The sequence below is a fragment of the Uloborus diversus genome, chromosome 8 (assembly GCF_026930045.1).
Source record: "Uloborus diversus isolate 005 chromosome 8, Udiv.v.3.1, whole genome shotgun sequence".
In the NCBI taxonomy this organism is placed as follows: domain Eukaryota; kingdom Metazoa; phylum Arthropoda; class Arachnida; order Araneae; family Uloboridae; genus Uloborus; species Uloborus diversus.
In genome coordinates, this window is record NC_072738.1 from 60331498 (window position 1) to 60346732 (window position 15235).

General features: G+C 33.6%; 1 protein-coding gene across 1 annotated transcript in view; it reads right to left on the minus strand.

Annotated features, from left to right (window-relative positions):
- The window catches only part of LOC129228381 (glutaminase kidney isoform, mitochondrial-like), a 73874-nt gene extending 61141 nt beyond the window's left edge, over positions 1-12733 (minus strand). Inside the window, exon 1 of the mRNA XM_054863057.1 lies at positions 12688-12733. Coding sequence (XP_054719032.1) covers positions 12688-12733 — 46 coding nt within the window. The remainder of the gene's footprint in view (positions 1-12687) is intronic.
- Positions 12734-15235: the final 2502 nt, after the last annotated feature.

The following is a 15235-nucleotide window of genomic DNA, read 5'->3' on the forward strand; positions in this document are numbered from 1 at the left end:
ACGCAGACGACAATCTATTACGATTTATCTTTCTTATTGTTGCATTAAAAAAGCTATTTTTATTCGAAAAAAAAATCAACACCTCTTGCAGCGATTGGCGTCAAAATTGAACCAAAGCCTGTTTACATATGGATTCACATATATTCCAAATTTCAACCAGAACGTAGCATTACTTCTTGAGATGGGGCACTCACAATAGAAAAAAAGAACGGGCGATTGCGCTATCCCCTTTTTACTTTCTTCTATATCTAATATATAGAAGAAAGTATTGGATTCGTGCAAATTTTCGAATTTCGAATTTTGACGGATTCGAACGTTTTGAGGTGTGCTGAGTCCATTTCGACCATTTTTGGAAAATGTCTGTCTGTGTGTGTGTGTGTATGTGTGTGTGTATGTATGTATGTGTGTGTGTATGTATGTGTGTCACGTCTGTGTGTGACCAGTTTTTTGTGGCCGCTCTACAACAAAAACTACCGCATGAAATCGAACGAAATTTAGTACACATATGTGCCCCTATGTGAACTTGTGCCCATTAGTTTTTGGCGCGAATTCCTCCAAGGGGGGTGGAGCAATGGGACGTTTTTCGAGTTACGCGTGCTTGCTATTCCTCAGGAAGTTACTGCGGAATCAAACAAAATTTGGTCCATATGTTGGTATTAACAGGAACAGGTGCTGATTCAATTTTGGTGTCAATAACTCAAACGGGGGTTGAGCTGTAGAACGTTTTTTGTCGTCAATTGTGACTGCTGTATCTCAAGAAATAATGAACGGAATGAAAGAAAAATTTATCGGCAAGTAGCCCTTAGTGGGTATAAGAACTGATTTTAGTTTTGTGTCAACAGCTAAAAGGGGGGTAGCGCAATCACCCGTTCTTTTTTTCCATTTTGAGTGCCCTATCTCAAGAAGTAATGCTACGTTCTGGTTGAAATTTGGAATATATGTGAATCCATATGTAAACAGGCTTTGGTTCTATTTTAACGCCGATCGCTCCAAGAGGTGTTGATTTTTTTTTTTTTTTTTTTTTGCGAATAAAAATATTTTTATTAATGCAACAATAAGAAAGATAAATCGTAATAAATTGTCGTCTGCGTATTTCTCGTGATTTTAATTGTATGGAAATGATAGGAAATATTATCTCAATGATTTAAAATTTTTAACTGTTGCCATCTTATGTTTGTTAACAAATAAAATATTTGTAATTAATTCAAGCAAGGCTTTTAAAATAACTTTCAATTTTCGCTCTTTGCTTTGCTTTTGCAATAATTCAGACATTGGGATAGTCGTCAAGTTTTTGCATGTGTAATTTTGTTTTTGTTGGGAATATTGCTTCCTCGTCAAGCATGGGGAGGGATCAGAAAAAGGAAAAATATAGAAGAAAGTTTCGTGATGGCCACAACATACTAGTTAGCTGTTGACACCAAAATAAAATCAGCTCTTATACCCACTAAGGGCTACTTGCTGATAAATTTTTCTTTCATTCCGTTCATTATTTCTTGAGATACAGCAGTCACAATTGACGACAAAAAACGTTCTATAGCTCAACCCCCGTTTGAGTTATTGACACCAAAATTGAATCAGCACCTGTTCCTGTTACTGGCAACATATGGACCAAATTTTGTTTGATTCCGCCAGTTACTTCCTGAGGAATAGCAATCACGCGTAACTTAAAAAACGTCCTATTGCTCCACCCCCCTTGGATGAATTCACGCCAAAAACCAATGGGCACAAGTTCACATAGGGGCACATATGTGTACCAAATTTCGTTCGATTTCATGCGGTAGTTTTTGCTGTAGAGCAGCCACAAAAAATTGGTCACACACACATACACACACACAGACAGACAGACATTTTCCAAAAATAGTGGAAATGGACTCAGCACACCTCAAAACGTTCGGATCCGTCAAAATTCGAAATTCGAAAATTTGCACGAATCCAATACTTTCTTCTATATATTAGATATAGAAGAAAGTAAAAATAGTCGAAATGGACTCAGCACACCTCAAAACGTTCGAATCCGTCAAAATTCGAAATTCGAAAATTTGCACGAATCCAATACTTTCTTCTATATATTAGATATAGAAGAAAGTAAAAAGCACATCAAAATAAATACATTTTATTTTTAAAAAAAAGGAAAAAAAGCATCGATTGTTGCTCTTTTTTTGGGGGGTAAAAATAAAGCGTCTGTGGTTTTAATTTTTGAACAAAAAAAGCGTTTGTTCGAATTGGACTGTTCCCTGAAAAAGGGGTGGGACAAACCGACACAGGTGCTTATTTTCCCCATCTCAAAATCCAATTTTTTGATATTTATTTATTTTACTTATTTTTGACTTTTTACTTTCTTCTATATCTAATATATAGAAGAAAGTATTGGATTCGTGCAAATTTTCGAATTTCGAATTTTGACGGATTCGAACGTTTTGAGGTGTGCTGAGTCCATTTCGACCATTTTTGGAAAATGTCTGTCTGTCTGTGTGTGTGTGTGTATGTATGTATGTGTGTGTGTGTGTGTGTGTGTGTGTGTGTATGTATGTGTGTCACGTCTGTGTGTGACCAGTTTTTTGTGGCCGCTCTACAACAAAAACTACCGCATGAAATCGAACGAAATTTAGTACACATATGTGCCCCTATGTGAACTTGTGCCCATTAGTTTTTGGCGCGAATTCCTCCAAGGGGGGTGGGGCAATGGGACGTTTTTCGAGTTACGCGTGCTTGCTATTCCTCAGGAAGTAACTGGCGGAATCAAACAAAATTTGGTCCATATGTTGGTATTAACAGGAACAGGTGCTGATTCAATTTTGGTGTCAATAACTCAAACGGGGGTTGAGCTGTAGAACGTTTTTTGTCGTCAATTGTGACTGCTGTATCTCAAGAAATAATGAACGGAATGAAAGAAAAATTTATCGGCAAGTAGCCCTTAGTGGGTATAAGAACTGATTTTATTTTTGTGTCAACAGCTAAAAGGGGGGGTAGCGCAATCACCCGTTCTTTTTTTCCATTTTGAGTGCCCTATCTCAAGAAGTAATACTACGTTCTGGTTGAAATTTGGAATATATGTGAATCCATATGTAAACAGGCTTTGGTTCTATTTTGACGCCGATCGCTCCAAGAGGTGTTGATTTTTTTTTTTTTTTTTTTTTTTTTTTTTTTTTGCGAATAAAAATATTTTTATTAATGCAACAATAAGAAAGATAAATCGTAATAGATTGTCGTCTGCGTATTCTCGTGATTTTAATTGTATGGAAATGATAGGAAATATTATCTCAATGATTTAAAATTTTGAACTGTTGCCATCTTATGTTTGTTAACAAATAAAATATTTGTAATTCATTCAAGCAAGGCTTTTAAAATAACTTTCAATTTTCGCTCTTTGCTTTGCTTTTGCAATAATTCAGACATTGGGATAGTCGTCAAGTTTTTGCATGTGTCATTTTGTTTTTGTTGGGAATATTGCTTCCTCGTCAAGCATGGGGAGGGATCAGAAAAAAAAAGAAAAATATAGAAGAAAGTTTCGTGATGGCCACAACATACTAGTTTGTTTTTAGCGATATTTTTGAGATGCGTTAAGCCCTCTCTCATGCTTTTTTTTTTCTTTGACTTTCATGGGAAAGTAGGATAAAAAAAAAATAATTTACTGGTAATGATTGCTAGTTCTATTTAAAATACGCTTTTCTTTCAAAAAGCCTTGTGTTTATTTTTATCTTCAAACGTCCATTTGAATTATATTAATCTGACTTTAAAACATATTTAAACTGTCTCACAACCACTTTTTGATCAATCACATTGCTTATTGTTCTCATTTGATTGTTTTGATGTTCCTATGATTTGATTCCCAACCCCCCCCCCCCCCCGCCTCCCTCTGCAGCACCACCGTCGACCGGCCCCTTCCGATGCGTCTATATCCTACACACACATTCACACACACACACACACACACCTGAACACACGCATACGGACACCTACACATACACACACCTACACACACACATTCTCACACATTCATGCCTGCACACAGACACAAACACACACGCCTACATACACACACACTCGTGATTGCGAAAAGTATAATATAAATTCCAGATGCCAAAATTCAATTTTTTTTTTTTTTTTTTTTTTTTTTGACTTTATTCAAACGAAATTCTAACCTGTAGTTTCCTAAATAGCCATGATCAAACTTACTCATAAATTCACAACTGTTGTGATTTGCTTTGAATAAACAAAAAAGAATACACGGACAATGTCTGCTAGTTTTATTTAAAATACATTTTTTTCTTCACATAACTTGTACTCCCTTACCCATCTAAAAGAGTCCGTTTGAATACTCTTGAAAAGTAATTGTAATCATTCGCTTCAAGTTAAGTACATTGAAAACGAAAGGATAAGAAACAAAATTGCTCTAGAAATACCACTAAACATACATGTCATATATTTAGAACAATTTTTTGTTGAAGAAGCTAGCGGGTGTGGATATTACGCTCTGTCCGTCAATTGTCTCTTCAAACCACGAAAAGTACTCTTTTGTTTGACTGACTCACAGCTTTGAAGTGTCGTGTTTTTAGACTGTTGTGAAGTAATAAAATCGCCCTGAGGCTTAAGGCTTCGCACACATATCACTCTGCTTCGGATTCACTGCTTTCTTTTAATAAATCACCTCAACTTAGAGGTCAATACTTTTTGCTGCCAGTCGCTGTCTCGGAGCGAAAGGAGAAAAAGAAGCTTGGAAAGGTCCCGACCCCCATAAGTGAGGAGAATCAAGCGACCTACATTTCTGCTTATGAGACCTGTTTTCTGCGATTGTTGTCTTGGGCCAATTTTTGAAGTCGCCAATGACTTTCTAAACAACCTGTTTTCGTTTGATATGAACACTCTTATCGGGTTCATCAAACGGTTTTGGCCGTTTTTAAAACCTTTGTGAAGTTGCTTTACTGTTCATATTCACCACTAAAACAGTAGCGCACGAAAAATCTGCATCACTTGCAAAAATTTACAATTTAAGGAATTTCCCGTGAAATAAGAAAACAATTGTTCTGTTACTTTGTCGTATTAAAGGTATATTGCAGTAGAAATTTTTCAATGAATATTAAATCCCCAAGCATATGTATTTATGGGACCAGCAACAAATTAAAGAAACCAAAATAGCTTTCTTATATATCAACCTTCATTGCAAATATATGGAAATAAGTTGTAAATTTCAGAAAATGGTTTACATGAGATGCACAAAAATTTTCTAGATTTTCGTGAAAATATCACAACTTTCACGAAGATGTAAGCATTTCATTTAGAAAGAAAATGATAACTTGCTTTTCAAGCAGATTTTTGCTAACTGCTCTCAGAAGAAAAGGGTTTAGAGAAGAACAATAGTTTTTTTCAGATTATTTGAATCCCTACTGCAATCGACTCGCTTTTTTTTTCTTTTTTTCAAAATATATCTACAAAAAATAATAGCAGCCGATTCAACCCCAGGTCCCATTCATTCCCCTCTTTTCCTCTGTTTGGCTTCTTTTTTGTTTATTTCTTTATTTATTTAGTATCGTTTGTACAAATCTCTCATGTGTAGCAATTTCACACATTTAGATTTCATAAAATTGATTTCTTGTCTGGATAATCTACATTGATTTTATTTTTCAAAGTACATCTATGAAAACTAGTAGTTGCCCATTCAACCCCATGTCCTACTCATTGCCCCTTTTCCTCTTTTTGGCATTAAGATTTTATAGAATTAACTCCTTGTTTGGAGAATCCCTATTAAATTTTCCATCCTCTTGCATTTCTGTAAAGAATAAATAGATAAATGAATAAACATTTTGGCCTACAACGCCAATATTGATTACTCTGCAACATCTCACAGGACAAGAAAATTCCCCTCAAAACTAGTAGCATAAGGCTCCTTCAATAGAGTCTATTCTTCTCTATGACCTCCCATTTCCAATTCGCTTAAAAAAAAAAAATCAATTTCAAGAATTCATTCACTGAAAGTTTTGCGACCTTCATCAAATCACTAGAAAGGACTTAAGTAAAGCAACATTGTGCGATTGGTCCCAAATTTACGACTATTTACTTCTCATGACCAGACCTTGGAATCTTCTTTTGTTGCAGATCTCGGAGGAAACAAAGGCTTCCAACAAATAAGCATGTGTTTGTTACCTGCCTATAGAATGGTCATCGATTCCATTCGAGTACAAAATAAATAATTCGCTTATTTTGAAAGCATAACCATTATTAGGTGCATTCCTTTGTTTAATTTATATTATGTTCCTAACCTAAATAAATATGAAGATTTAACCCTTTAAACTCCCCCCCCCCCCTCCCCCTAAAAAATTCTTTGGGTATCACGGCTTAAATCTGCACCTCAAAACCAGACTAACGTAAGTCTAAAAATGTTGATGTTCAGATTATTACTGCGTTGTATGTAGAATCTTATTACACATTGCACCATAACAACGCAAGTCTATTAAAGTAATTCTTAACCAGTGTTAAAAGAGCACGAGCCCTAACCTTTCCATGCACCATACAAATGTGTTTACGTTCTCCTGCAAAGTAGTGATAGTGAGACTCACCTTAGTCTGACTTTGAGATGCAGAAATGTTGAAAGAGGAAACTTAGTTTTCAGTTTATGTGCACAAATAGTAGTCTTCTTTTTGCAGAGAAGAGACATCAGTGAAGTATGCATACTATTCCCCATACATTCAGGGTAACTTTCTGACACATTTTCTGTATTTAAAATTTCCCGAATCATATTTTAACAGTTTATTGTTTTTGTTGATGTAAAACGAAATAAGCTCTCCCAAACTATTGTATAGTTATCCAAAACTAAGTTATATTAATTATTAAATCCATTCAAAACGAAATATTAGCCGGGTACAAAGCTATCCTACAACTTTTGAACTACGTCACGAATTGGATTCAATATAAATAATATATATATATATATATATATATATATATATATATATATATATATATATATATATATATATATATATATATATATATATATATATATATATATATATAATGAAAGTAGTGCAACTTTAATGAATCAAAATAAAATTGCTAAACCTTTGAAAGCTCTCCCTTTGTACTTCATAAAAACATAGGAGGAATTCTGTCATTTAACCATTGCACAGAATACTACAATGCAGAAAGCTTAAGATCAACAACTTCGAAAATAGCCTCCAAACAATAACTTTAGAATAATTGAATACAATGAGCTATGTAGGGTATGACCGACTTTTTATTTACCTAACTAGTGGTACCCACACGGCTTTGCTCGTAGTAGAAAATTAAAAGGTTATTTGGTCCGCCTGTATATTTACAAATAACGGATGATGAATTTCTCGCCAATTTGCTATGTTAATTGGCTCGTCCATGTTATGGTTCCACGTTATGATAATTCCGTAATTTACTATTCCATGTTGTGATAATTTGCTCGGTAAAACTTTCTTAAAATGGGAGTAGAAAAAGAACAAAATCGAATTTTCGAAAAACCGCTTCTAGGTGCACACTCCCATGCTACAAACTAACTTTGTGCCAAATTTCATGAAAATCGGTCGAACGGTCTAGGCGCTTTGCGCGTCATAGAGATCCGGACATCCAGACAGACAGAGATCCAGGTAGACTTTCAGCTTTATTATTAGTAAAGCTTAATTAATTTTTTGTAAAATATTTTTTTCAGAAGAGTGAGCCACTGGGTCTTCTAGTTTTTTTATTTATTTATATTTTACTCAAACGCATTGAAAAATTGAAATGGCGGAAAATTGACCGGCGCGATTCAAAGCTATCGTATTTCGTTGTATCATAGCTCGGGATAATTTGGAGAAACTCGTTAAAAATTAAAGCGAGTACGGAAACGACTTCCTGTTTTTAAATAGTCATGTATCCTTTTTCGGTGTAAGATTTTTTTAAAGCAAATTTACTCTTTTGAATAACATTTTATTCATCTATTCATTGAACCAAACTTATGGGCATAGTCTGTTGCATTTTTTAAAAATAAAATCGCAGTACGTTTTGCACGACACCTAACTAAACTGTCAAAACTCATGAGTCACACAGAACTCTTCCTACGTACGGTTGTTTGATTTTAAAAGAGCCTCTCACAAAAGAAAGACGTATGATAATTTCACTACTGAAGCGAGATGTTTCCTTCAGTTCCTGAGAATTTAAATTTCTTTTACACTCACCCATTATCATTTTATGCTCTGTTTTGCAAAATCAATGAGAAACACTTGGGAGTTACTCGGGAAAATCGCCGCATCCGGTACAAATACGAACTTTTGCATTTTATTGTGTTGCAAATATCTGACCCGAATGGTTTGCCATAAAAAAAATTCTAGACATCTATCTACAGCAGATGCGTGCAATCGTCCCTAGTTTTACTTACTAAAAAGCCGAATAGCAACAATATCTTTAACTTTCCGTGTATATGAAGCTCTATAGCTTTTGTCCTGCAATAAATTAACTTCATAACTATTATTATCATTAATACTAGTTGTAGTTGTTGGAAAGAGTTGATTATAAGAAACAGTATTTTTTTTTTTTTTTTCAAAAGAAAAAAAAAAAACTGCTTTGACCTTGCTACAGTTGAAAATAGCGCTGTCGTGACCTTCTGTTTTTCTCTAGGTAACTAGTTTTTGTGAATCAGCAACATTGAATAATCCTTACTGACTGATATATTCAGTAGGTTACAAATAAAACTTTCCCTTGCATACCACGAGTGCCCGTGAAATGTGGGTCTATGGCACAGGCTGTGCCACAGCCCCCCCCCCCCTTTATGTTTAGTTACTATAACTGACTATAATATCTCTAGCACCTTACATTTTTTCCCTGCTTATCTTGTGTTCTGTTTACACGTTTGTTTTTCGTAAGTGTTCAGCCCATTTTAAATCACGTTCATTCTTTTCATTCATTCTTTTATTCATTTTTGACAAATATACTTCTGTCCTTCCTTAAAAATACAATCACAAAACTTCCAATTGCTATTAAATTGAACTTCGATACAGTAAAAGGATAACAATCTTATCTTTCAAAAACCAGCTAAGTGTTTATAAGAACTTTCAAAATGAAGCTACATATAATTCTAATTCACCTCAAACTCTCTTTTCCGAACGCCTTTCCTTGATATCGTTTTCATACGAGACAGGCGATGGAGGAAGTTGTAACAACTTCTATTTGGACCCAGCGTCTCTCCGATTATTGATAACATTCTTTACAAACGCCAATGGAACAACGAATATTTAAATTTTTTGTAGCATAATCCAAATTTACGGTCAATGCCATTTCTTTTCTTTTTTTCATACCAGTCTCAAAATAAAACTGCTTTAGAAGTTTAAAAATAAATCAAAATCGAAAAAGTCGTTATGTTCATTGTGTGCTGACAAGAAAAAAAACTTCATTCCTAAATATTAGATGCAAACCGTAAAAGTACAATGGTTTTTGGAAGAGGAAGCGGGAGGCATTTTAGGTCAAAGTCAGAATCGTACAACGTGACGCGTCGGTGATGTTTATTACACGCGTTACCTTCCGTCGTTTGCTTATTGTTTAACAAAGCATGTTATGGTTTTTGTGCGCAAAGGTGAGAGAGAATTTATTTTCGAAACACTGTGCTACGTTTGAGGACTATTTTCATTCAAAACAGAAAAGTTAAATAATATTTCTTCCATAATTGTGACAGTAACTCGTTGTTCTCACAATATTTACTTCAAATTTAATTGCGAATGATTCCAGATGTAATTGAAAGTTGGCGCTTTTCGATGCATAGAATTTACAAAATGCATTTTTAATACACAGTGCGATAAAGAAAAAAAGAAAAATTAGAAGTCACCTCACATAAAAAAGGTTGAATAAATACTTTTTTGCACATAAAGTAAAATAAGAAATAACAACGTCAAAAAGCACAAATTTCAGATTACTGCAGATGTGTTTCGGCGTTACAACGAACGCCTTTTTCAATGCAAAAGAAATGAGCTTATCTATCTGAACTCTCTCTATCTGAACACATCCTAATGTGAACACCCCGCTATTCCGAACATATTTTGATGGTCCCGGTGGAACTCCATAGACTTAACATAGGCTCACCTCTCTGTATTCTGAACTCTCTAATATGAACAACCCAGTATTACGAACGTTATTTTGAATCCCCGTTCAATTTCTACCTCACTATATATTGAACATGTTTACAATCAGTACTCGGGTATTCCTACGAATCAAATCGGTGAACCTCAAATGCATTAACATTTTACCACAATGATTGAAGGACATTAAGGGGAAGATGGAGAGAGGAAGAAGAAAAATTATTTTTCTGGATATTACTGCATCTCATAGAGTCATTCAACTGAGCAATATGAGCCTGAAGTTTCTGCATTTAAGTCTATTTCAAGAATCCAACGATTGTATCAAGTAGTATTCAAGATCTTTTAAGTAAAATGCGGCTGAGAGTCACTCAGAAACATATCTACTACTTGAATGATAACACGTACCTAACATGAGAATAAGCAATGCAAAAAAAGATTAAAAATTACTCTCTTTTTTTCTCCAGGTATTCTACCGATAGCTGAAATCTTTATTGTTGAATAATATGTAAAACTTTTTAAATTAAAAAAGAAAGAAGTACCGTAAGCACGGGCTACTTTGGAACGCATTTTGTAACTTTTCTCATTAATTTTATAACTATTCATATTTTCAAGCTGTGGAAACTTTATTTACAGACATAACGTTATCTTCATTTAATTTTTGACGAGTGATCATTTTGTTTCAAAGTATTATTACCATTTTGATTGCTTATTAGCCTACTTTCCCTGTAAAAGTCAGGGAAAAAAGAAAAAAAGCATGAAAGAAGGCTTAACGCATATTAAAAATATCACGGAAAATCAAAAACAAAAAAAATAATAATTAAATAAATATCGAAAAATTAAAAATTGGAAAGTCGGTTATTGAGATGGGGAGAATGTCTGTCTGTATGTCTCTCTTTTGAGTGAATAGTCCGATTCGAACAATTTTTTTTTTTTTTTTGTTCAAAAGATCTTGGCGAGGACACCTCAATGCCATACTTCATTTTCCGATTTGAACAGTTTTTCGTTCAATTTTGAACAGTTCAAATCTCTTAACATTAGTGCCTACGGAGAAACTGAAAGTCAACATAGATTCCGAACTTAAGGGCGGATTTGCTTCAAACCAATTTTGTTGGAAATAGCTCTTGACGACCTACTGCTGACTCCAACTCCGAGAATTTGGGACTTACTCCGACTCCGACTCCTGTGCCCGGAAATTAGCCGGATTCCGACTCCCTGACTTCGATTCTAACTTCGTAGCTTTGGCAAAAAAATTTTACACGGAGGAAAAATGACTGACTCCGACTCTTGGAAATTAGACTCCGTCTCCGAATCCTGCATCAAAAATAAGTCCGACTCTGACTCCGAAAACATTGGCAGAGTTGCGAACTTAAGGGAAAATGACCGATTCCAACTCCGAGTCTTTGAATTAAAAACTTTCAGTACTCGAATCTGAGTCTTTTGTCAAAAATCAGATTGATTCTGACTCCGCAGCCATGGTGTTTGCAGTGAAATAATTATTTTTAATATGACTTGATTTAATTTTCACTCTAAAGTTTTAATTTATGTATTCAGTTTTTGGTGTAGAAATTCGGAGTACTTTGTATCTACATAAAGGTATGCACAGACGATTTTTCTTTTCGACAGTGAAAATAATTTCTTTAAGTTGTGTGACATTTATTGTTTTTATTAATTTTTGAAAGTACATTAAGTAATTCATTTAAAAATATTGTTTGAGCAACAGAGGGAAAACGAACTTTCTTTTCTTTTCTTTTTTTTTTTTTTTTTTTTTTTTTTTTTTTTGATATGATGTATTTATTTCATGAGCTTATTAATTTTAATTCTTTTTTTTTCTTCTTTTTGAAAGCGGTCAAAGATTTTTTTTAATGGGGAAAAAATGTTTCAGCTGCTTTGTTTAAACGGTGCTGCAACTTTATTTTTTCGTGTATTTATTTTTTACGCATCTAATTCTTTAGGTGAGCGAGGCGTATTTTATTTCTTGAAATCAAATTAAAATATTAAAAAATTATGTTTGAAATAATTTGCGATTTTAGCTAATATTGAGAATATTGATCTGACACTAGAAAGTCGATATTGTTATATGGGAAAGTAGGCTCGTCTAGTTCTGGACGAAACTTCTTGTTACTTGTACCAATGTTACCATTGCGTTTGGGTTACTTTGGCTCAAAGTGGTTTTCCCTACTTAAAATCATTGCATTGTAGAGTCAAAGAAAGACGTGTGTTCATACGAAAAACTATCTTTTGAAGCAAAAATACATTTTACAAGAAGTTTGAGTCACAAATATTAATTTTGAGATTTTTTTTTAAATGTGTGTACATACTCAGTAATTGTCTTAGAAATTTCTGACGGAGAACAGTCATCATTTCATTAGTTTTATAAGTTGGGTATATTTTATTAACAGAACACCATTCGTAAAACAAAGGATCCTAAATTGTCGACAACTTCCAAATCTTGCTGATGCGTTCCATGCACTCAACATTAGCTTCTTCTTCTCTTAAATCATCAGCTATACCCTGAAACCTGAACTCAATCCATTCTACAACAATAGAATTCTGTAAACTTTCTATTAAATTTAACAAAATTTGTAAGAAGTAAATTCAACAAGGTCAGCTTCTTCCAAACCTCCAACAATTTTCAGTTCTTCTTCATGTTCCTTAATAAAAGCCATGTAACTGAACCCTAATGAATTGAGTCTGTAATAGATCTCTTCGTCCTTTGCTAAGAATTCCAGGTTTTTTCTTGTGTTTTTCTTGTTTAGAGTTCTACTTTTAGCATTTTTTTTCTTTTGCAAATGTATCTGATGGATCGTTTCAGGTTTTTATGCTGGGCCAAAGTAGGTTGTGATTTTTAGGTTAGGAAATACATTGCTATTGTGATTTTTTAAATAAAAAACCTATCAGAAATGGAAAGTACAACTGTACTATAACATAAAATACTAAATAGTGTTCATAATTAGATAGGGGCAGTGGCGTAGCTAGGGAGGGGCGGAGGGGGCGGTCCGCCCCGGGCGATACTTTTTGGAGAGCGGCAATTTCACACTTTTGATACAAAAAAATTAACGCGTTTCCCCTATAAGGAAATCATGCTTTTGATCTATTACTGGAGGCAGAAAAGAAGAAAAAGGGTCTCCGAATTGTAAGGTTTTAGTGCGACTATGATAATAAAATTACTCTATTGAAAAACATGTGTTTTTCTTGTGGACATCTCAGCACTATTATTTATTTTTTCTTTTCCTTCGTCTGAAGCTACAGACTGAGGGAGGTGGTAGTGTAAAGCCAAGGGAACATGTAATTTTTTCTTTCTGCTGTTAAAGTTAACTCTTACGGAGGAAACAATAACTTTCATAACCTTTCGTTATATGATGAAGCTACCACTTGAATTTAAGTAAGTTCCGAAGAAACCACCGTATTTAAAAAATAAACACTTTTTTTAAAGGAAAGTGACATCAAGGATAAAAGGAGAGTGGTCTCAAATGGTGGGCCATTTTTTGCTTATTTTCAGGATAGCATTACCTGCTTCAGCAATGGCTGTGATTGGTCATTGACTACAAAATTTTCCCTAAGACAGAATGGATTTTATGTTCATTTTATTAAAAAAATCATTCACAACATAATTGCTTGTACTACTTGCACTATATCAACTAATTCTTTTATACAATGAGTTTCACATCAAACTTCTTGAGTTATTATGCGAAATATACACAATGTCTACTCATACGCGCACACACAAATACACACACGCACACATATATGTATACATACACACACACACACACACACACACATATATATATATATATATATATATATATATATATATATATATATATATATATATATATATATATATATATATATATATATATATATATATATATATATATATATATATATATATATATATATATATATATATATATATATATATAGTATATGGAGGAGGACTCATAGGGGGTTGCGGGTTATTTAGTTGCCGAAAAAGGGGTCGCGACGTGAAAAAGGTTGAGAATCACTGCTTTAAAAGAATTAATTTTAAGAGTCAAACGAAAATTTAAAATATATATATATACATTCGAGATTTTCGAGCCTTCGTAGCTCAATTTCAAATTATTACAAAATAAAGCTTTTTTTTTCGAGTTTTTTATTATTTTATCAAAGAAGAGCTTTTAAAAAATGTGTCCATTCCTCACATTTAAAGTTTGAATGCTTTTAAAAAAATTGAATTTTTAAAATTTTTTTCTTTCAAGCTATTTTACTTAATGTTGAACTTATTTATTATTTTCGTTCATTTTAAGTATGTGTTTTGATTTTAAGATTTACACAGCTTTAACTTTTTGTCATACAAGTAGTGAAGTTTAAAAACGTTTCCTAATCGCATGTTTCGTACTTGACAATGGTTAAATAGTTTTACAATGCTTCTTCTGCCCTTAACTGTTATAACTATTTTTCAAAAAGAAAGAAATTCTTAATTAATTTAGGCGATTTTAGAAATAAATTAAAAGCCACATCAGGAACTGAGTTCTTTTCATCAAGTTTAGTGATCTTAAAACGAGAGAATTTTCAGCTGTGGAAAAGCAATACAGTACGCCTATGCTTATTAATGATTGTCACATAGCCGCAAAAAGGTTATTTTACTAGAAGATATATTTTATGAACACACTACAGTGTAAAAAAAAAATGTGTAAGGTTACCAGTATTAATGGGTGTAACGTTACACGAATTTAGAGTCGTGTAGCATCTTTATTTTAAAAACTCAAATTTTTGGAGGAACCTTGCACTATAGTTTCAGTAGAATTCAAAACGCATGCGTAAAGATCAGAATCGGTGCAGAGCACCTAAACTCTTATTAGCGATTAGTAATTCGTCCTTGGTAGTCGAGCGGTATGGCCTTTTCTGTGAGACTCGCGTCGCGTGTTCGAACCCCACTCTGGTCATTTCCTCTCTTAGTGAATAAAAATGTCTTGTTCGTATATTTAAATAAATAATTGGTACATATTAGTTGTTAAAAAGCATGAACTTGATAGATTGTTCAAGAAAGTCAGATGAAAGCTTAGTTTTTACGAATGCGTAACCTTTCAAGCAATTTCTCTTTAAGCATACAGAAAATGCTGGTGTAACCTTACGCAGAAATGCGTGAGACGTTACACCATAGTTACATTACCATGGTGTAA